General features: G+C 31.2%; 1 protein-coding gene and 1 pseudogene across 1 annotated transcript in view; one reads left to right on the top strand and one right to left on the bottom strand.

Annotated features, from left to right (window-relative positions):
• The first annotated feature begins 1,840 nt into the window (after positions 1-1,840).
• The window catches only part of LOC143078756 (nuclear pore complex protein Nup93-like), a 39,588-nt gene continuing 16,390 nt past the window's right edge, over positions 1,841-25,038 (top strand). Inside the window, exons 1-17 of the mRNA XM_076253707.1 lie at positions 1,841-1,880; positions 6,503-6,705; positions 8,063-8,180; positions 8,671-8,733; positions 9,281-9,409; positions 9,921-9,995; positions 10,638-10,730; positions 11,262-11,401; positions 11,796-11,925; positions 12,276-12,373; positions 12,926-12,985; positions 13,503-13,580; positions 15,203-15,381; positions 16,229-16,420; positions 18,499-18,625; positions 19,557-19,629; positions 21,869-21,913. Coding sequence (XP_076109822.1) covers positions 6,518-6,705; positions 8,063-8,180; positions 8,671-8,733; positions 9,281-9,409; positions 9,921-9,995; positions 10,638-10,730; positions 11,262-11,401; positions 11,796-11,925; positions 12,276-12,373; positions 12,926-12,985; positions 13,503-13,580; positions 15,203-15,381; positions 16,229-16,420; positions 18,499-18,625; positions 19,557-19,629; positions 21,869-21,913 — 1,788 coding nt within the window. The 5' untranslated portion in view covers positions 1,841-1,880; positions 6,503-6,517. The remainder of the gene's footprint in view (positions 1,881-6,502; positions 6,706-8,062; positions 8,181-8,670; positions 8,734-9,280; positions 9,410-9,920; positions 9,996-10,637; positions 10,731-11,261; positions 11,402-11,795; positions 11,926-12,275; positions 12,374-12,925; positions 12,986-13,502; positions 13,581-15,202; positions 15,382-16,228; positions 16,421-18,498; positions 18,626-19,556; positions 19,630-21,868; positions 21,914-25,038) is intronic.
• On the bottom strand, positions 19,871-21,213 carry LOC143077957 (complement C1q-like protein 3; annotated as a pseudogene).

Here is a 25,038-nt window from a genome sequence, read left to right as displayed (position 1 = left end):
CATAATTTGTAGTTTTTGTATTATTTCATACTATAGAAATGATAGTTAGTCATGGATTATTTCCATTGGCGATTTGCGCGTTTTTAGCAAACCAGTGGTAGAATTTATATGTCGGTATTCCGACATAGTAAATACTTTTTGAATGTTGTAATATTTATTAAGTTTAATTGTAAACTTTCATGTACTTACGAGAAGTAATTTTAAGATATATTTAAATCTATTTGGTTGTAGACGCAATGAAAATGGTTACCGTTATATTTAAATGTCGGTCACAGAAACCGGTTTGTTAAAGTACATGTGACATGTGATGTACATTTCACTACACAATTGAATGAATGAACATTCCATAGTACATTTTTGTAAATGTGTATCTACTGTTTATAGTAACACTATTATATTAGGAATCGTTTGAACTGTATTAAAATTGTCTGTGATATAATATGTGTATAATATATTCTATATGTTACATGAACTATCATTAATGTTTAAAAATTTGTTATTTCAGAGTTTTTATTCTCTGGTAATAAAACTATCCAAACCTTAGAAAGTCTTTTGGTTATTTCATTTATAATAACAGTAGAAAAATCAATAAAAAAAAAAATCGGGAAAATTTTCCCGATATTTTCATTGTACTATTGAACTCAAAATCGTTCAATTTTTTTGATGTCATGTTTTGAATCCCCGCATCTGCACAGAAATCTACAATGTACTTCCCTTTTCCGGTCTTGTTTGAATGAAACTTTGAGTAAAATATATATTTATCAGTCTAGTATAAAATAGGAAGGAACACAATACCAATTTCATTTTTAATAATTCCTTGATATGAAAAACTGTTATCTGATGATAGCGTTTCTTTGTTTACATTGCATATGACGTCATAACTTAAATAACGTCACAACTAAAATCCCTTACAACAGAACCAAAATCGGAAACGTTACGGTATTTTCGTTTCATTTTTTTAACAAATATTTATGTTACAAAAAAATAATTCATACATACTTCGTCCCCATTTACAGGTAATGCCTGCCTCATATTACCGGAAGAGACCCCTTTCACATTGATATCATAAAATATCAGCCACTCAACAAAATGTGAAACTTTTTAGCTTTGCTGCGCTCACCAGCCAAAAGGTTCACATTGTGTCTTGTGGCTGATATTTTACGATATCAATGGGTAGAAAACCTGATAATCTTTCCATAATTATATATTTTACTGTTGAATGTTTACCCCTACGGCCTTAGTCCAAATAGTAATGACGTCTAGGAAGGCTATTATAAATGTTTGCTTTGATGCCTTCCTGCGACCAAAAAAATACCAACAGCAGACGGCATGATTATCTATACAACTATTAGTCCAAATAATTATGACGTCTTGAAAGGCTATTATAATTTTTTCTTTGACGCCTTACGAAAGTCCAAATAATTATGACGTCTTGAAAGGCTATTATAATTTTTTCTTTGACGCCTTGGACTACTTCTAAGACTACGTCCCTATAGGCTATAAAAGGACAAAAAAGCAAAACTGCAAAAGCCACCATGTTTTGTAGACTCAGCATGTATGATAAAAATGATATTGGATAACAGTACAATTTTACTTGTGAAAACTTACCAAGAATCTAATTTATCAAAAAAAACTTTCTCTAAATGGAAAGTTCACTTAAAATATTGCAATCCTGGAAAACACCTGACGAAAGCTGGGCGCAGACATTTTGGATAAATCAAGGTAAATGAGACGTTTGAATATAATCCAGAGGATAACTTACGTTAACTAAAACATTTTAATGATTCAACTTCAAATCATTCTGATTTTCCTTTGGCGGTTTTGAACCGGTTGAAGAACATCAATAAGGATTGACAGAATAGGCTTTGCCATATGAAAAGGTTACTTTTTTATGATGAGACAACAAATAGTTTGTTTTGTCCCTGATAAAATGAAAAGCATATGTATCCCTCGAATTTTGTTTATGCTTTAAAATTATTGTGTTCATTGCAATGGTAAAATAATTAAAATTTAAATATAAAATTGAGAATGGAAATGGGGGAATGTGCCAAAGAGACAATTTGTTTCAGTCATTTTCCTCCTACTTCATTATATTGACTATCCTGTCACTATTTGGTGTACCAGTCTTGTTCATACACAGGCACCAGACTTTCTATCAATTATAACAGTTATAATAATAATATAGACAAATGGGAAGAAATAGTTTCAATGTTTTCTATTTTAGTAAAATGTCTTTTTTATATATATATGTTCCGGACCATATGAGTATTTGGACCATACGGGTATGGTCCGACTGTACGCGTATGGTCGGACCATATGAGTACAGTACGCCCAAGGAGTTTGTAATCCCGAACTCCATACTCCGATATTTTTCCTGGTGTAACACCAGGAAACTCCGACATCCCTCCCAAAATTCTCGGAGAAATTTGGGAGTATTCCCTCCGACTTCCGCGTAAATCCGCTACCTTTTGTTTATTGTATTAGCGACATCTCTCCCAGTCTGGTGTGACGCGGTGTGACACCAGGTAATTAATTGCCCTAATCCGTCTGATCTATGCCGGCACGCGACAGTCAAGGTATGAGAGATTTCTAATGTAATTAAACAATTGTATTTCCTGTCTATTGATTATCAGGTTATATCTGATTGCTTGAAACAAATGAAAGATTAAAATAAAAAGCAAAACGTTGTTGTTAATTCTTTCAATTACTCTGTACATTTTAATCAAGTTTTTAAACAACTATATTTGATTTTGACTTCCGTTTTTTTATCAGTAAATAAATATTTAATTTACTAAAAGAGATATAATTGTGCAACAATAAACGGAGACTAACGCTGAATAAATGAGGGCAGTTTAAAGAAAAATTACACGTCTCAAAGTTTTTTATACTACAAGTAAAAAAGAAAATATTATTCCTTATCTGTTATGCTAATAATTCTACGCCATTTCCATTTTACGATTACAAAATAAAAGTTTTAAAATCCAAAACGTTGTTGTTAATGCTTTCAATTGCATTAAAGTTTTATAAAAAAAAATTATACTTGATTATGACCTCGTTTTTTATTTATCGGTAATTGATATAACTTACGAAAAGAGACATACTTGCGTGAAAATAAACGGAAACTAACGCTGAAGGTATAAAATGTGAGCAGTGAGTTTAAAGAAAATTACGTGTCTTAAAACTTGTATATGCAAGTAAAAAAGAAAATACTATTCACCATTCGTTATGCTTAATAAGTCTACGGCATTTTCTCTTCACGATTAGCATTACTTTAGGATATAATACATTTCGGCTACAACAGGAATACTTCTATAGCTGCATCAACTCGTCGTTGCATAATATTCATTTACGCACAATGAATGTAAACCTTTGTGTTGTATTTAGAACAGTTATCTTTAAATATTTTTAAAACAATTAATTGCCGTGGGAAGACGACACGCATCTCAGTGATCAACAGTGCGTGGTTGAACTTGAACTTGACTTCGCTCACAATATTGAATGCTAAAAATAGTGACATCAATTTTGTCCACGAGATTTTTATTTGGCGGGAAATAGTATCATGTAACAGTAAACTCAGGTGACCTTTCTGGATAACCGTGGGAAAATTCATGTAATGATTGACATTTGTATGCGTTAAGATTGAGGCTCTAGAAGGTCCTTTTACAATTGATTAACCGGATTCTAAATTTTATTCCTTTTCTGAATAAACGAACATCAGCCTTTTATTTATACGTTTCTCAGTCAACAGAGGACATAAACCTGGACATTATTTATACTTCCATAGTCAACACTATACATTAATGGTAGATGAAAACAGGATGCATGTCGTTCAGTTCCTGATGGGCGTTGGTAGAGATCCTCTGTGAAAATGTGTCGATCGTAAAAATCCGATCCACATTTTTTTTTACATATTTCTTTCTTGTACGATATAATTTCATTTTAATATTCTATAGTATAAATTGTTGAAATACTTCTTTTTATATTTCGCCGAGGACTTTTAACAGCAGTAAAATACGGATTGCGCCAATCCAATTTTATTTTAAATAATAAAAGATCAATAACAGATCATAACAGATAAAAAACACATGATTTTATTTCTTCATATAATTAAATAAGGTTGTGATTATTGTGTTGTGTCTGGGCGGGGAATTATCTCAGTATTTATGAATATAGGGCTGCCACATTGCATACAAAACTATTTGTCACTTTACAGTTTCTTTTTTAAATTCAAATATTTCAAGTCGGTAATCTACCGAGGTAGTGAAACATAATATTTTACATTTCAAAATAAATTGAAAGTAACAGAGTTCACTTGTTGGTCCGATAAATTAACTCTAGGGTTTGATTTAGATTGGACAAATTACCGTAAAAACAACATTTTGTTTTAAGCCAGTTGATATTAATTATATAATATTGAACTATTAATGAACCGGATATTCACTGAGTAGGTCATAAAAGATTCTAATTGTGGTAAAATCATCTTTGTTGAAACTTTGTTGAAAAAACAAAAATTATGACCTGATCGGACTATAATGAAAATACTAAATAAGTGTTTTATTCGTATTTTTATACGTTTTTACGTTTTATTTAATATGACAATGACATGGGCATATACATACAAGAATAATTATCTTATTTTAAATAAAAATGTCACACTTTTATCTGACAATGAATGGACATTTAAATAACGTATTTTAAAGCACACAGGTGCAATCAAGATCGATTAAATGTACAAATGTAATAAATCTGGCTAATCCGATTATGTTGTCACGCGTCATTAATTTTCAGTTCATCCGATGGGTAATAAACCAATTAACAGCCACGCGGTGTTGGGAGAGAATCTTTGGAGGAAATTGGGAGTAGAATCCGTGATTCGCAGTGTCACACCGCTACACTCGGAAATCGGTGATAAAAGTTCGCGATTACAAACTCTCTGGGCGTACTGTATATATACTGGTTTGGTTATTAACGGGCAGGACCATATGAGTATTTGGACCATATAGGTATTTTTTCAAATATTAATAAACTTTATCTAAAATAAAACCAATGATGTTTACATGAAAATGTATTAATTTTATAATTCAAAGGCTATAAAAAAATCAAAAATAGATGCCACAGATAGTATTCATCGCGAATTGTATTCTTAAATTTACGCTTAGGATGGCATGTACTTTTACACAGTACCATAACTTTTTCTGCATTTGCACGTCTTGATTGTGCATGATCCTTTGCAGTTACACCATTTGCATTCGAGGGAAAAGCTAGCCAATGCTTATCAACTGCGTGCAGTGATACCGAGGTCTCCGGGAAATTCAATTAAGAAATTATGGAAATATCTACCTAAGTCGACATATATATTGCCATGTACTCGTAACAACAAGTCGGTAATGACTTTATGTATAAAATGTGTTTACTATAGTGACTAGTGAGTAAAATTAAATGCACGAAACTGCTTATTGTTTTATTATAATATAATGAAATGACCTTTGATATCGTCTTTTTAATGACGTGACAACTACAAGGGTTATACCTTATGAAGAGTTAGGTGTTACCTGTAAACTTGTTAGTTACCCCGACCATATGCGTATGGTCGGACCATATGAGTATATACCCATATGGTCATGACCATACGCGTATGGTCCAAATACTCGTATGGACCGGAACATATATACTGTGGGGACAAGCACATAGTTAAATCAGTGCCCAACACATTATTGTTAGTATGTTGATGGAGTACTGAATTTCTGTCTCACTAATTAGAGACGAGAAGAAAAAATTAACAACAGGAAAGTTTATTTACTTTTGAAATGATAGATTTATAGAAAAATAAATCGTTGATTTAACTGATGGTCTATAAACAGATACAAAAAAAAGAGTAAAATGGCAGTTAGATTTTTATCTTCTTCTTCCTGGTAGGGGAAAGACACTGGTGCCAGAATGTGGAATATCCCGAAACTGTGGCACTATGTACATGCAAATAGAGATCGAACAATTGTTTAAAAACAAAATAAAATATTTGCCACAGTTCAATTACAATTTAAAATAACACTAGTTGTAACTTAATGTTAAACATATTCACATTATGTAGAGTGGCTTAAATACAATAACTATATTTATTAAATAATAACCCCCTATTTTATCCAAACATTTGTGTATACCATTTGCTTTTTTGATTGATAATGAAAATATTTGAACCTTTTACCCTGTTAACATGGTTAAGACAGAAACAAATATTTACATTGACCTTTTGAGTCTGAATTATATCAAGAATATATTATCTTTTAATTTGATTTTGAATCTAACTGATTCTTTAGTTAAATTTTGACTCTACATACATATTGATTTATACATCTATACACTATGCTGATAACTGAAGGTATATTATTTTAAACATATCCTAGACAATGAAAAATAAAAAGTTTCACATTCTCCTATTTCTCGTATATTATTACGACTCTAGTTGGTATGAAGTTATGTAGTTTTTCTGTTTTTATGATTTTAGGGCAAAAAAGTCACAATGAACATGGATATGGAATCAGATAATTTCAGTGACCTGCAACAGCAGGCGGAACAGCTGACAGCTGAGATGGAAAGTGGGACAGATTTACCCAGGGTCACACGTAACTTAGCTCAGATCTTAGAAGCTGGTGAAAGATTGTTGTCAAAAGTTGCTCCAATCAGTCAAGATTCATCTGATGTGAAAGCGTAATGATTATATATATATTATTGACAAACTAATAGTAATAGTTATGATAGTGATTCTTCCATTTGAAATGAAGCTAAAAATATTTATTGTATTTTGGAGAAGAAAATGGTTCAGTTCATTAGATTGTTGCACTGACACATGGTTGTAAGATTAGATTTGACAAGTTTGAAGACAACATTTACATGGTTTTGGTTTTAACAACACTATAAAGATTTTTAATGTTCAACGAGTGAAACTAAATGATTTAGTCATTATATCTTGCTCACTTCTATGACTGCAGATTTTAGTCTGCTTCACATTGAAAAGAGCCTTTTTTTTATTATAAGTGCAAAGTTATTGGGTAAGAAATTGACATGGATGTTTTATTTTTTATATTGGCAATTAAAGAATTCAAGCAGAATTTGTCAGTGGGTCAGTTTGATAATAGAACAAAAACATTAAAGGGGCACTAGCTGCCAAATTCATGTTCACCAATTTGAGGCAAATTCTCATATTCTATTTATAACAATGTAAAACATTTTTCTAAACTATCAAAAGTATAAAATAAACAATTTACAGGACATGGTCTCAATAAGATGTAGCTTCGTTTCGTGTGAATTTTAGCCGAGTCGCCATCTAATTAACTATCAAGTTGACCTTCTATGACCATATAAGCGATGGAAACATAAACATAGATATGAATAGATTAAGCAACTCGTGCAATTGAATTTTTATAGGTCTGTTAAATTTTGTATTGTAGATTAAAAAATTATGTTTATCTTCGTTTTTACCTTTAATATAAGAATGATTTTGTTTGGATCGAATCAGTTAATCAAATTATTTACCTAGTTTCACTTTCAATGTTGACATTCTTTTCCTTTAAATACCCGTACACGGACAATGCATGCTTTATGCTATCTCTTTCTACGTGATTAATTTAGAGTTCACATAAATACAGATTTAATGAGGTCAAATTATTCACTTGCAAATGAATAATTCTTAATGAATGTGTATTAGCTTAATTTGACAAAATTGAACCATTTTAGCTGATAAAAGCAAATTGTTATATCACTATTTCACTTGCATTAATGATTGAACAAAAAAAATCATACTTTTGATTTTTTATATATCTTGTAGTTAGTGCCCCTTTAAATTATAAACATTTCACTTAATTATCAACTGCATTTTTGTTTCAAAAGCCCTATGAAATATATGTCTAAATAATATTTATTCAAGAAGGATAAAAAGTATGGTTTGTATGTTAATATATACTTGATGCCATATTATTTATACAAATCAATTAAAAAAAAATCCAACATCAAATCATTTCAAATAATGAAAAGAATGAATTTATATTTTTGTGCATTAATTTTTCAGATCAATATTACTTGGAACTAAAGGCTTTGATGTCCCAAAGATATCCCAGAAATTAGAGGGATTAAGTGCTGCTAAGACCTTTGAACCTTTGGAACCTGTCAGAGATACTGATATACAGGTGAACAAATTTAAATCACTTCATTTAGTTTAAAAAAGGAAAAGATTTATTGTTAGTCTAAGGGAAGCTCTTTTAGTTATCATTAATTTCAATTAGACAGGCAAACTACAAATTAAAAAACTGGATTCATTTATGTTCGTGGGTACCAATTTCATATAGAAAGTTTGTTATTCATTGGAAATTTTAATTTTGGTTCCCCTGTTCCCAGGACATCAACAAACATTGGTTATCAATGAATAATAACGAATCCAAATATATATGCAAAAAAAACATACTTTTGTAGTTATCTTATGATTGTTTTTAGTTGCTTAATGTCCAACGACAAATATTTCATGCAATGCATTCTCCATGTTCACAAACTGAATAATGAGGAAATAACAATGATTCACTACAAGTTCCGTATTTTCTATTGATATTAATTTGGATTATGAAATCAGATTTTATGATTTTATGCAAGAACCTTTAATAATGGTGGATTTAATTTTTTCAGAGTTTTCTGAAAAATGAAAGAGAGAATGCATTGTTAGCTGTAATAGAACAGACAAGAAAAAATGTAAGTACTTGTGTTCAAAGATCCAGAATTGATTTCACCTACTTTTGGTATTTCAGAATTATATGTCAGATTAATTTAATTTTAAACTGAATACATATCATTTGATTTTACATAAAATTAAATATGCAAATTAAAATTAAGCATCTAATTTTCTCTTTTAGAAAAGAGATGGAGAACTTGCATGAATGCATAATGTGCAGTAATTAGTAGCATGTTTGTTTGTCAAAAGATCTTTTATTTACCAAACTTAATCAAAAGTTATTTTTTTTCGAAAATTGAAATTATTATAGCCTTTGCTGAACAGGTTATATGCTGTCAGTTTTCAACTCAAGAAAAAAGATTCTTGAAGTTACAGGCATACTTTCTGTGATGCAACTTTCATATCTTTGTTTTATGCGAAAAGTACTAAGATAAATTCACTTTTATTGTGTTTATTATTTTAATGAAAATATTAGCAGTAATAGATATATGATTGAAATAGAAATACACAGTTAATCATGTTTGGTTATAGTAAATTTAAATCATGTAAATTGTTCCTTTTTAACAGACGTTTGATGAAGTTGAACGGCGACATTGGGAGTGTATGGAGAACGAGTGGGAGAGAGAGAAACAAAAGATTCTGAATTCCTTACGAGGCCTTGGACAAGATACAGTAGATTTCCAACCAGAATCAGAGGTATTTACCTACGAGTTCTTATATCATAGTTGTATAAGCTATATAAGTTATATAATAGGGATGAGTGGATGATTATTGTTTTGAATGGCTATAAACTCAAAGGCGTGTCCAATCTTTCATATGCTTTTCTTGGAGTCAATAATATATAGAGATTCGACAAGTTATGACGTTGGGCGCCATATTGTTATGTAAAATGGTGCAAAGGCTTTAACCAATAAAATAGTATAAAATAGACTAAACTGAAACTATAACTAATTCACAACAATTATGTTTGTCTGAAACATACCTTCATGTTCATCAAAATAAAAAGATCAGACGAGTTTATTTTGATAGTTTAATTTATGTAAGTTGTAATTCACTTAGTTTAGAAAAGAAAATTTCTTTGTATGAAAGGTATATCACAGATGATATTTTTGAAAATGAAGATTTGTATTTAAAAAAAATCATATTAATTCAAAACAGGAAGGATTTTTGATTAGTTTTTAAACAATTCATGTTTATTATTTTACAGAGCTTTTTAGCTGAACCTGTTAGCATCCAAGGTCGTAGTAATCTTGACAACATAGAAATGGCATATGCCAGACAGGTAAGTTAAAGTAGTAGAAATTAAGTAAGAAAATTGATTAAATTTCATTTTGTATGTTTTTAGGGAGTGAATTGTGATTTTATTGTACTTTTACATACTTTTTTTTTCGGGAGTAAAATATGATTTGACTGTACTTTTACATACTTGATTAATCAGGTGAGGAACCAGAATACCTCAAGTAAACCGCTGACCTTTAGGGAAAAAATGTTCTGGTAAATCAAAAGTTGTCATTTGTATAAATACCACAGTCTATGTCGGAAAATATATGAAGCACTAATATTGACTTAGGGTAACGTCGTAACCATAACGCTGTAGTGAATGACGTTATTGTTTACGTTTCATAGCTATCACGAGAATTAAACGTATATTGCAATCATAATGTATTTATTGAGATTCCACAACAGGCTAGTCTCAAACTAATTGTATTCTAGTGTGATATTTCAAGGTTACAAGTGATCATCTACCTAGACTGATTGGCCTCAGAGGTGTATTGATTTAGTACTTCTGAAACATTTCAAATTGAAAAGTATTTTATAAGACAAATATTTTTATACAAAAAGAGAAGATTACACAATCTCACTAGTGACTGTGTTAAATCAATTATTAAATTTCTATACGAATAAAGTTACTGATTATTTTCAGGTTTATGTTTACAATGAGCACGTTATTGCAGGCAGCATCAGACCAAATCTTGGAGATATGTTCCTAGATGTAGCCAAGACAATTGATGATAAGGTATGGCACTCTTCTCTTCTAAAAGATTGGATCCAAAGTTTAATCAATTATTTATAGCCTTTATAAGATTTTTTTAATGCAAAAAATTTCCAATTTATGCTTATGAGCTTTGAATGTATCAAACACTGATTTATTTATGCAGTTGATAAACAAATGTAATATTTTTTTTTTCAATTTTTTTTCTTTTTTGGTGTTGAAATTTAACATTAAAATTACCTGTAATAAATTAATTTCTAAAAATAAGGCAAACTGGCTGAATAAAATAAGATGACACTTTAAAGGAGTTATTGCTCTTGAATTATTATTTTACCAAATTTTAGTTCTAAAATATTCTTTTTTGCACTGAATCAATTTGTATATTATGCCAGATAAGCAATTCAGGCTTATCTATTTTAGTTGAGCTTTTTCCTCTGTAAAATGGGAGATAACTGATGGAGATTATTTTCTGTTAAATGGGAGATAACTCACTATCTGGCATAATCTCTCTTGACATTTTGGTTATTTACAGTATTTATATTATTATTATTTTAGCAAGTAACAGAATTGTGGGAGATGGTCAAATGTATGGTAGAAGTTCCTCTGATTTCTGCCAAAAGTATCAAAGACACACGACAAGACTACAGAACACAATCAGCATTTGTAGATAAAGCCAGGGAATACCTAGAACAAACGTAATGTTCTCTACTCAAAGATCATCTCACAAATAGTTGTAAACCTTCCTGTAAAGATTTGCAACATTTAACCAAATCATTTTGGTCAGACATTTTGAAGCAGATATAATTGAATGTGACATCTAAAATCATCTAAAATAAAAAAAAGAATATACATCAAATGGATTTAGTGAAAAGGCTAGTTCAAAGCCAATTACAACTTACAAATAAATCATTTCTCTCTGTCTAAAATCAAACAGTATACATCCAATGGATTTAGTGAAAAAGGTAGTTCAAAGCCAATTACAAATCTCAAATAAATAATCTTTCTCTGTCTACTTAAACTAAACAGTATTCATCCAATGGATTTAGTATAAAGAGATCATAAATTGATTTGATATTTTTTTCTTTGCAGATATGCTAAATACATTGATATAACAATAAGCAGCAATCTACAACAAGCTCAGAGGGGTGGAATACCTGGAACATATAACATAGTCAGAAGTTTTCTCAATGTTAGACCTCCAAATATACCCAATTTAGAGGTAAGTAACCCAAAAGATACTTGGTTCAAACAACATTGTAAAAAGATTTCCATCAGCCCTACAAAGTTGTCCTAGTTAGAGGATGATAGTTAAAAGGATAGAATACTGGATACATATTACATTTTCAAGCCCTCTCAATGTCACTCTACCAAATGTATCCAATTTTGAGGTATGATAACCAAAAGAATAGAATACTTAATTGATTCAACATTGTCTGAACTTTTTTTTTAATGTCAGATTTCCAAATATACTCAATTTATAGGTATTAAAGATACCCAAAAAGATACAATATTTGATACACACAACATTGTCAACATGTATGTACAACATTATTTCATTGTGTATTTAAGGATGGTTTAGTAGATGGACATCCCACATGGGCCATGGTTTATTACTGTTTACGTTGTGGTGATTTACAAGCTGCACAGCAAGTTGTGGATAAATGTGGGTAGGTAATATAAAAAAGTAGATGTGATATGGTTTCCGAAAAAGGCAACTCTCCACATGAGACCAAATGACACAGAAACTAATAACTATAGGTCATAGTAGGGCCTTCAACTGTTAGCAAAGCCCATACCACATAGTCAGCTATAAAAGGCCCCTGAAATGACAAATGATAAACAGTTCAAACGAGGTAACTAATGGCCTAATTTATGTACAAAACAATGAATGAAAAACAAATTTGTAAGAAAGCAAGGAACTACAACCACTGAATTACAGGTTTCTGACTTGGGAAAGACACCTACAGAATGTGACGGGGTGCAATATAGTTAGGTGTTTAGTTTGTAAAATTGAAATGCCCCTATGAGACATATATTTCTCGTTTACCTCTTCTTTGTTATTGGTTGTATATATTTAAGGAAATTGAAAAATTATTGTCAAATCATTGCTTGTGAACAAATAGCTGTCATTATTCTGAAATATGTTAACACAATTTTTTACATCAACAAAATTACATCACAAATTAGATTACTACATGAATGATTGATTCTATATTCAGGCATAATCTTGGAGATTTTAAGTCTTTCATGCATGAGTATGTGTCCAGTGAAGATCACAGGTAAGTCTGCACTATTATATACAGGCATTATTTATCTTCGATGTCACCTGCAAATTGATACTTAGCTAGGGTTGAATAAAGTCTAAAACCAGTTTATAGTATATATGGTGTATGGTTGTAGATGAACTGGCGGGGAAAAAGGGGATTCATAATTTGTGTATTTGACTCCTGTAGTTTTTAACCCATTTTTCTCAAATGTCACAGAAATATTGCAGGATTGTTGAAGTTGCACACTAAAATTTTAGAATTGTTTGGGAATATTTTTCTTATTTTTCAAATCCCTAGAACTTAGTACATTGTATGGTGTAATTTAATACATCTTTGTTAAACAGATGCCTTCATAGCCATTCACTGAGATGGCTGTGTCATTGGAGTAATTGTTAACAGTATGTACCATATTATTTAATAAAAACAAACAACATTCTAATATAACCAACAAAAAATTAATTGGTTACTTTGTTTTGAAAAAATGGGGTTTTCCATCCCATATATATAATATTTTTTATGGTTCTTACAGATTAAGTTCAGGAAGTGAAACAAAAATACAATTACAGTATAGAAGAATTGTAAAAAATGGTACAGACCCTTTTAAAAGGTGAGTATGTGTTTTTAGCTCACTTGACCTTTTCTCATCACTAGGCGTCCGTTGTCCCTCGTCCAAAACTTTTACAAAAATCTTCTCCTCTGAAACTACTGGGCCAAATTTATCCAAACTTGGCCACAATCATCATTGGGGTATCTAGTTTAAAAATGTGTCCGATGACCCAGCCAACCAACCAAGATGGCTGCCATGGCTAAAAATAGAACATAGGGGTAAAATGTAGATTTTGGCTTATATATCTGAAATCAAATCATTTAGAGCAAATCTGACATGAGGTAAAAGTGTTTATGAGGTCAAGATCTATCTGCCATGAAATTTTCAGACAAATCAGACAACCCGTTGTTGGGTTGCTGCCCCAGAATTAGTAATTTTAAGGAAATTTTGCAGTTTTTGGTTATTATCTTGAATATTATTATAGATAGAGATAAACTGTTATCAGCAATAATGTTCAGCAAAGTAAGATCTACAAATAAGTCAACATGACCAAAATTCCCAGTTGACCCTTTAAGGAGTTATTGCCCTTTATAGTCAATTTTTAACAATTTTCATAAATTATGTAAATTTTTGTAAATTTTTACAAAATATTTTCCACTGTAGTTACTGGGCCAAGTTCATTATAGATAGAGATAATTGTAGCAACAAGAATGTTCAGTAAAGTAAAATCTACAAACACATCACCATCACCAAAACATAATTTTGTCAAGAATTTATCTGTGTCCTTTGTTTAAAATGCACATAGACCAAGGTGAGCAACACAGGCTCTTGAGAGCCTCTAGTTTTTTTTACATTTTGACATTAACAACCCAACAGATATTGCTCAGCTATCAATGTACACAACAAGTTTATCACTTAAAGCTCTACCCACACCATTCATCCTTGAACTTTGATGCTGCCATTTATGAAGCGATGGAAAGTATTAACATTTTCAAACAATATTGGACATTATTTTATTATTTCTGTTACTGTTAACTAGAACCAATATAATTTCACATAAGCAATTGTGATTTTATCAAATAAACAGATGATCAGCTGATTGTGCTCAATTCATTTTGTAAATATAACATATTATGCTTTATAGACTCCAAGATGAAACTAAGCTCTCATTTCACCTGTTTCTAAGCAGCATACCAATAACAGCTGATATCGGAAACCATAGAAAACATGCTGTTTATATGAACAACTGTGTGTAGTAATTAACAATAATGAATATGAATGATTATGAATAAAAAGTAAAATCACAAAAATAATGAACTCTGAGGAAAATTCAAAATGGAAAGTCCCTTAACAAATGGCCAAAATCAAAAGCTCAAACACATCAAACAAATGGATAACAACTGTAATATTCCTGACTTGGTACAAGCATTTTCTTCATTAATCCTGGTTTTATAGCTAGCCAAACCTTTCACCTGTATGACAGTCCTATCAAATTCCATTATATTGACAACAATGCGTGATCAAAACAAACAAACATAATAGGTAAACATGTCAAAATAGGGTACAGCAGTCAACATTGTGTTATATTCCTTATCACTATTATTAGTCTAAAGTACATTAAGACAGTTTGAATACAAGTTGAAAATGTTTGTGTTATTTCTCCTTTACTGTTATCTTTCCAGAGCTGTCTATTGTGTAATAGGTCACTGTGATCCAGATGAGAACCATCCAGAAATAGCTGATAAAATAGATGATTATTTATGGTTAAAACTACGACAAGTACAAACAGATAATGATGATCAACATAATCAAGACAATTTTACGTTAAAAAAATTACAATGTTTATTGTATGAAGAATTTGGTATGTTATCAATTTTCACCATTATCATGTAAATTATACAGTGGAAAACTAAACACAATTAAATTATAATAGGCATTCTCATGAAATATGAATAAAAGGAGATTTGGAGTATACGTAAATGAGATAAGGACCTAAACAATACCAAAAAATCTAAAGGTCTACATACTGTAGAAAAAGCTTTCTTGACTGATATACTGATTCTACATGGGAAGTAACTCTTTCTTCCTTCATAAATTGTCACAATTTTAAGTTCAACAAGGGAAGTAGCTCAATTTTGGCAGATACTGTATTACACATTAAGCCTTTCTATAAAACTTCATTTTCTATCTCAAATTAAAATAAAAATTCAAGAGTATTCAAGTTTATCAATTTCAATATGTGTTATTTTTATTGGGATACTTAAAAATACATTGGTTGCAAAAATTAGTCTTTACAGTCTGGTCTTCAACAATACAAAACTGACCAAACAGTACAGTATGTCTAAAGCACCAACACTTATAAATATATTTAACAAAAACTACCAAACATCTACAATCCACATCAAAATTCCTGAAGGAAATAAAAGTTAAGAAATAACAATAAACAAGGTTCCTGACTTCTGGCTTTCAACAGGTACATCAAATAAGACAGGATTGAATAAGTATTGCCAGATTTCATTTGTTGTTCAAATTTTATTAGTTTCATCTGTATATCATTTTATGTCTAACTTTTTTTTTCTCTCTTTTTTTACAGAATTTCTTAAATAAAACTACTTTAGTTTCTTGAAGACCAAAATGTACCTGTATATCCTTTTAAAATTTAATAATTTCTCTTGTCATTTTTTAAATGTGGAGTTTTTATTTTTCAGGTGAAAATTATTTCAGTGGATATCAACAGCCATTTCTGTATTTTCAAGTGCTAATATTGACAGCTCAGTTTGAGGCTGCTATAGAATTTATATCTCGTATAGACAAGTTATTATGTCATGCTGTTCATGTGGCTTTAGTGTTGTATGAATCTAACATGTTATTACTACCCCAAACAAACCAAGCACAGCTATGTAAGTATAGGTCTACATGTAATCAACTTTGATTTGTGTATAAAACTGAACTTTGCTGCTTTGTTAGGTGGACCATGAACACAGTATAAGGGGGGTCTCATTGGGGGGTTCCAATCCCGGATCCCGCACACTGTTTTGTTAGATTAGCGTAAGCAATTCTCATTTTTTTGTCATTTCTCTGATCCTGCAAGACCTCATTTCCCGTTTTCACGACACAATAATATGACTTTCACGTTTCACGCTTACGAAAAATCGGCAATCCCACATCACGCTTAGACCCCAATGAGACCCACTATAAGCTATTGTAAATATAGAAACAGGTTTTTAGAAATCTTCTGTTACCTGTTCCATGTTTTGGGAGGGAGGGTTTGCTCAAAGGAAGATTTACAGGTTTTTAGAAGTCTTCTGTTACCTGTTCCATGTTTTGGGAGGGAGGGTTTGTTCAAAGAAAGATTTACAGGTTTTTAGAAGTCTTCTGTTACCTGTTCCATGTTTTGGGAGGGAGGGTTTGTTCAAAGGAAGATTTACAGGTTTTTAGAAGTCTTCTGTTACCTGTTCCATGTTTTGGGAGGGAGGGTTTGTTCAAAAGAAGATTTACAGGTTTTTAGAAGTCTTCTGTTACCTGTTCCATGTTTTGGGAGGGAGGGTTTGTTCAAAAGAAGATTTACAGGTTTTTAGAAGTCTTCTGTTACCTGTTCCATGTTTTGGGAGGGAGGGTTTGTTCAAAAGAAGATTTACAGGTTTTTAGAAGTCTTCTGTTACCTGTTCCATGTTTTGGAAGGGAGGGTTTGTTCAAAAGAAGATTTACAGGTTTTTAGAAGTCTTCTGTTACCTGTTCCATGTTTTGGGAGGGAGGGTTTGTTCAAAAGAAGATTTACAGGTTTTTAGAAGTCTTCTGTTACCTGTTCCATGTTTTGGGAGGGAGGGTTTGTTCAAAAGAAAACTCATGTTACAAACCTGACCATACATTATAAACATTTCAATACTTTTACTATGGATTCAGTATCTTTTTGTTGGATAACAATGTTTGTGGATTTTGTGGGTACACATGAACCACGAAATAAAATGTTGAACAAACAGCAAATTTCCTACAGGCATGCAGAAATTCAATATTCATGAACATGTAAATATTCCTTAATCCACTAAAATGAATGTAAATATTCCTTAATCTACTAAAATAAATGTAAATATTCCTTAATCCACTAAAATAAATGTAAATATTCCTTAATCCACTAAAATAAATGTAAATATTCCTTAATCCACTAGAATAAATGAATCTACAGTAGGAAAAGTTTGTTTGTATGTTTGTTGAAAATATGGCCAACCAACAGTTTTTTTATTGAAATGCCCCAGCCCCAGTCACATGATTCTGTAACAATCAAAAAGAATACATCCCATGAAAAATTACAGAAAAAAATATAACATAGTATTAGGTTAACAAACTGACAGTGGGAGATATTTGTAATCAGCCCACTGTACATGCTGCAATATACTGTAGATTCAATAATTTTGCAAGATGCCAACTTTTGTGTATTTTGATGGTATAAGTTTACTACAGATTGATATGTTTACCAAAGCCTTGTATACAAACTTTTATTAGCAAATCCTCTAAATAAGAAAACCACAAAAGTACAAATTTTCATTAATTCACAAATAATAGTATTCATGAAAATAAATGAATACAAAGCATATCATATATTTAGATTTAGTAATCACTTAGTTGATGTTTGTCACTATTTTAACACTTTACCAAATTATCTCAGTAAAATTAGCTTAATTCTATCATTTTTGAAGACATCTTGAAATGCCCTCTCTAATAATAGCTAAAAATCTTATTGAATATAAGGTTCAAAAACTTTCTTGGCTGTATATGTACTACTTCGACATGGGATGTAACTCATGCTTCCTTCAGAAATAGTCCAGATTTTTAAGTTTAACAAGGGAAGTAACCTATCCTTGCTTAAATTATAGTATCACAATTGTTGCATAATGCATGCTTTCTAGAAAAACCATCTTGAATCTTGATACCTCACAAAATATTACAGCTGAAAATTGATAATGACGTTTATTTTTTACAGTAACAACAGATTCCTCTGATGATGGTTGTATGAGGAGGTTGAATTTTGCCAGATTAATAACATTATATACCAGAAAGTTTGAATCAACAGATGCTAGAGAAGCTTTACAGTATTTCTACTTCCTCAGGTAAAATGGCATGTTCAAGCCATACTGGCCTGAGAACACAGTTATTTGAAAGTGCATTTCGTTTAGACAATAAATGAAAATTTAAAAATTCCCACTTGCACTTTCTCAATGATATTTTACTGTGTGTTGTACTACATTTGGGACAATTTATATAAAAAAAGAATTCATCAGCTCCAAGGAGAAATTTATGTTAAGGGGTTTTTGAAATCATTTGACAGCTTCCAAAAATGCTAGTTTTAACCTTTTTCAGCTGGACCAAATCACTACTTTACTTTAAAATTTATCACCAAATTTTTTATGCCCCACCTACGATAGTAGAGGAGCATTATGTTTTCTGGTCTGTGCGTCCGTCCGTCTGTCTGTCCGTTCGTTCGTCCGTCCGTCTGTCCCGCTTCAGGTTAAAGTTTTTGGTCAAGGTAGTTTTTGATGAAGTTTAAGTCCAATCAACTTCAAACTTAGTACACATGTCCCCTATGATATGATCTTTTTAATTTTAATGCCAAATTAGAGTTTTTACCCCAATTTCATGGTCCACTGAACATGGAAAATGATAGTGCGAGTGGGGCATTCGTGTACTGAGGACACATTCTTGTTTGCAGTGTAATTATATCTCCCTACTTGCTATTTTTAGGCATAAAACATTAAGAAAAAAAAATGGAAGGGATATACAAAATTGCCAGGTAACAAACTGTCCACACTAGGGACTCAATCTTGGACTATGAAAATAAATGGACATTAACTGAGTTCCCAGTCCTACTACTGCATGGATAGGGCTCTATGTTCTACACTTGTTTGTCATTCCATTATATTTGGTTTTGGAACATTTGTTAAACGTACTGATTTAAAGTAGTTTGCACTATTAATCAAACAAGTTAATAATACAATTCCATCAGATGTACTGTTTTCTTTATTGCCTTTCTGATTTTTGTAGGGACTTAAAGACGGCACAGGGAGAGAATTTCTTCATGTCATGTGTCAGTGAACTTGTACTGGATACCAGAGAGGTCAGTCTATATACCAAATAGAAAATATAGAAGATTGTTAGAAAGAAATGAATTAAAATAACTTATCAAAGAATTCAAATAGAAAAAACTATACAACAAGTGACCCAACAACATATTGATTCATAAATGAGCCAACCCCTTTGATCCTGGGTTGGGACCCCACCCCCCTTTTTTGAAAATGGCTGGATCTGACACTTTTAACTGTCATTCAATCTACATTTTAAGTTAAGTATAACATAACTTAAGAATTTGATTTCTTTGATTGTGATATTAGATAGCCAGAAAATGAGCTGTACATGTTACTATTACTGAAAATAGAAAAATTATTATCGGCTGACTTAACTACTACTTGGTCTCCTTTCTTCAGATTTAATATAATACTGGTTGTTCCAGTCTCATGTTTAGGACCTAGCAGCTAAGTGCTGTGTTGTTTGGTATTATTAAGAGTAAGGTAGACAACCAGGTATTTTCCAATCTCAGTCATGACTGTATAAGAAAAATGATACAGGAACTAGTGCAGTAAAAATACCAGAAGTTGGATTGTAGCCATTGAGTATATTGGTGACAAATTTGTCAAACTTGATAGCTTTACCATTTCCAGGGGTTAGTGAATAAGTCAGCATAGCTGAAAAGGCTGGGATTTTGGTTCTTCTCCCACACTGACAGACTTTATCTAAAATAGATATAAGCAAAACTGAAAATGACTGTTATGTATGGCACATAGTAAAGAACAATTAAAATTGCTTAAATTATAAAACATTAAAAAAATAACGTTATATTAGTCTTATGGTTATATGTCTTAACTCTAAAATGTATAGTTGTTTATTTTACTACATTTTTGAAAACTGTAACAAATGAAATATTTTTGACAAAAATTTTAGTTTTACATGTATTGATTTGATTTGGAAGACATCAATTTTATGCCAATCTGTATACCTTCACTTGGTCATTTAGAAAACTCTTAGAATTTTGTTTAACATTACAAATAAGACTTCATTCGATCATCCAAAGTTTATGCATTTGCAGCATTTAAACTGCACTTATAATAGCTCATTAATTGTATAAAAGAATTAAGTTATGAGAATTACCTGGATTTTTTTGTTTCATTGCCATTTCTAGCAGATCACCAAGAAGTGAACAATCTGAAATAAAATGTTCAATTATAAATAATAAGTTTTTTATCTAAAATTCTTTTTGTACCTTAATAAATCAACATGACGATAATGTACCCTTATTGTTTTCTTTTGTTTCTGATAGAGAACTCACTAAAAGAATTAGTTCCTTTTGAAAAAATGGGAAAACATAATAATGTTATCTTCTCAGCTAAAAAAGACAGAAAAATAGTATTTATCAATTGAGTGATTACTCAAAGTTCAAGTTCCTTAAATAAATCTATATGTTTGTTATCTTGTAAGCTTAAAATCAATATAATATTATATACCTAATTTTCTGTCAGACTCACATGTTCCCATAACCATTTCTGCACATAACAGTAGTATCAATATGTAAGTGAAGTAGTCAGTCAGTATCATCTTGAAACCTAGACATCGAAACAAACTAATAGTTTCTGTGCTGTGACATTTTTATATGGATGGAATTGCCTGACTTGATGAAAAACAAGCCATCAATTAAAATGAAATGGATATTCTTGTATTATTTTAATTTTAGTTTCTTGTGTACAATTTGGAAATTAGTATGGCGTTCATTATCACTGGACTAGTATATATTTGTTTAGGGGCCAGCTGAAGGACGCCTCCGGGTGCGGGAATTTCTTGCTACATTGAAGACCTGTTGGTGACCCTCTGCTGTTGTTTTTTATTTAGTCGGGTTGTTGTCTCATTTCCATTCTCAATTTTATTATAAATGAGCTTTTGTCACACACTTTGACATGCTAGCAATATTTAGAATTTAGATTTCATGTCTTTTCAGTGATAGACCAATGATAAGTTGCATTATTATCAGTAAATATCAGTTTGAAGACTATTTCTAGGTAATCTCTAGGTCAAGGCCCAGTGACTTTGTATTTTCACTGTTAAGTTTGATAGGAACTTTTATGATAGACAATGATGTTTTCTATAAAGTTGCATTGCTATTAGTTATCTCAGTTTTCTCAACCATTCTGGCCCTGCCACCTATGTAGTCCAGTGACATTGAATTAATAAGCAATGCTGTTATCCATCAATAATTATATGACAATTTGAACATTACTTGTACTAACAGATGTCACTTTTATTTTTAGTTTGAGATGCTGTTAGGAAAAATAGAACGGGATGGAACAAAAAGGGTAATTATTAAAAAACAAGAATTGAATGAATGCTTTGTAATAGGGACTTTATCTGTCATTTTTATTGATTCTCAATGTTTTATGAATAACATACTACAAGTATATCCAAATTACAAATAATCCAAAAGATACAATTAAAAATGCATGGACTTAATTGCATTGTCTACATTGGTGTACTGATATGGAAAAATATAGTCCGTCTACTATAATATCATATTATTTAACAGTATGGTCACTATCGATATGGTAGGAGTTGACCAATATATACATTGACTACATTGGATGTTCTTGGTTTACAATTATTGCATCTGAGCTTTTATGCCCCACTTAGGGGCACTATGTGTTTTGGTCTTTGCGTCTGTTTGTCATTCTTCAGTTTATCCATCTGTCCCACTTCAGGTTAAGAAAATTTGGTCACGGTAATTTTTATACGACTGCCAATAATTTTTTGGGATTGTATAAAGGTATTATGTCGTCTGCATTGTCGTCTGCATCGTACTCCGAAGGCACATTTGGTTTCCGGACAATAACTTTAGTTTTCGTAAATGGATCTCTATGAAATTTAATGAGAAGGTTCAATACCACGAAAGGAAGGTTGGTATTGATTTTGGAGATGAAGGTCCAAACCATTTGGGAATAAGGGGCCCAAAACAAGCATTTTTCTACTTTCAGTATAATAACTTGTGTGTAAGTGTATGGGTCTCTCTAACATTGTACCACAAAGTTCCATATCACAAAATGAAGGCTGAGATTGAGGTTGGGGGTTATTGCCCCATTCATGTAGGAATTAAGGGGCAAAAAAGGACCAAAAACAGGCATTTTTCTAGTTTTCGAGAAAATAACTTGTGTTTAAGAGTATGGGTCTCTCTGAAATTTTAGTACATGGTTCCATACTACAAAGGAAAGGCTGGGATCAAGTGTGGGGGTAATTGCTCCAAGTGGGGATTTTAAAAGTTGGGGGGGTTCCTATTTTTTGAAGGGGTTCAATTATTTTTTTCAAAATTTTTCAAATTTCAAATTTTTAATCTTTAATTGCACAGTATTGAGCAACAGATTTGTAAGATCTTGACATTTGATATGTGTCAGAATTTCAGAAACCTATATTGTGTCAAAATTTGATAACAATCCAAATTTAGACAGTATAAAGCTTGAATATTGTGTCCAAATTTGCCCCAACTGTTCAGGGTTCAACCTCTGCCGTCGTATCAGGCTGTGCTCGGCAAAACATTTTATTTATGAAGTTGAAGTCCAATCAACTTGAAACTTGGCACACATGTTCTCTATGATATGATCTTTCTTATTTTGACGCCAAATTAGAGTTTTGACCTCAACTTCACAGTCCACAGAACATAGAAAATGATAGTGCAAGTGGGGCGTCTGTGTATTATGGAAACATTGTTGTTTTAGCATGTGACTGGGTAACACTGGTTTTAGTACTCAACTCTTCATCTTATATAGCTACATTTTTGCAAAGTTTATATAAAAAAAAATCGGATCCTTTTTATGCCCCACCTACGATAGTACTATAAGTAGAGGGGCATTATGTTTTCTGGTCTGTGGCTCTGTTCGTCTGTGCATCCGTCTTTGCATCTGTCCGTTCAGGTTAAAGTTTTTGGTCAAGGTAGTTTTTGGTGAAGCTGAAGTCCAATCAACTTGAAACTTAGTAAACTTATTACTTATGATATAATCTTTTTAATTTTGAAGCCAAATTAGACTTTTGACCCCAATTTCACGGTCCACTAAACATAGAAAATGAAAGTGGGAGTTTCAGGTTAAAGTTTTTGATAAAATTGAAGTCCAATCAACTTGAAACTTAGTACATATGTTCCCTATAGTATAATCTTTCTAATTTTAAAACTAAATTAGACTATTACCCAATTTCACAGTCCATGGAACATGGAAAATGATAGTGCGAGTGGTGCATCCATGTACTTTGGACACATTCTTGTTAGTTTTCTGTTGATGTTCTCATTAGCCCTTTATCTCAGGTTAAATGTTATCAACAAACACAATTTTACACTTGATTTATCATCATATTAGGTGTCAATAAACATAGTGGTCAGAATTTTAATGAAACAAACTTATTAATAAAACTAGTTATCTGTGTTCTTAAAAAGTTAGGGTATGAAGGTTTTGAATCTTTTGATCTCAAAATATTGCATTGGACCACACATTTTTCATTTTTGGTATTATTTGATAGAAATGATAGTTAGAGCCAGCAGATTTTCTTCAAGGACTACCAGAACAAAAAGGATTTTGGGAATTCTGATTACTATAGAAACCTATTGGAATCTACCAATGAAAACATTTGATTTGTAACTCAATATAATGACCAAAGTTTCATGTACTTCCAAACATTGACAAATCCAAGTTAGTTTATAGTCATTTATCTCAAGAGGACATAAAAATGAATTGTAGGTAACAAAGATATCATATCAATTAAGTTTGACTAATCAGACTTATAATGCATTGAACAAACTGAAGTTTGACCAGGAAGAGTTACACACCATATTATTTGATGTAATAAGTCATGTGATTGTATGTAGCAGCTTTCTATTGGCTGACCAGATTGTATTAAACCTAATTAATTCTATGATATCATTGAATACATTTGATTTCTTTATCTAAATTTGGTGTTAACTACGAAGTTTCAACTAATTTTCTATAATCATTAAAAGAATAAGAAGAAATACCTTTTACAACAGCTGCTAATAAAGTATACTTATGTGTAATTTATTACATTCATATGCAGCAAATATATTGCATCAAGATCAGATTGATATGATATTGTTAAGGTTAATAAATTGTTCATATGTTCACTTTTTTTTTTTTTTTTTTTTTTTTTTTTAAGAAAAGTGATTCAACACCCCATGATGTTCATGTAGTAACACTTTCTAGAGTGACAAATGATTTATAGCCAAATGATGTTGATATAGTAACACGTTTCAAAGTGACAACTGATTTAACACCCTACAATGTTAATGTAGAAACACTTTCCAGAGTGACAACAGATTTTACACCACATACGGTTATTATTGTACAGTCTTTCGGATCTTGACTTATTTAAAACCCTGTGTAATTAATTTTGTACAGCATTCCCGAGTTAGAAGTTCCTAAGATTGTGT

Source organism: Mytilus galloprovincialis, chromosome 6, assembly GCF_965363235.1.
Source record: "Mytilus galloprovincialis chromosome 6, xbMytGall1.hap1.1, whole genome shotgun sequence".
NCBI lineage: Eukaryota > Metazoa > Mollusca > Bivalvia > Mytilida > Mytilidae > Mytilus > Mytilus galloprovincialis.
The sequence above is the reverse complement of the archived record's forward strand: the minus strand, read 5'-3'. Positions and strand labels throughout refer to the sequence as shown.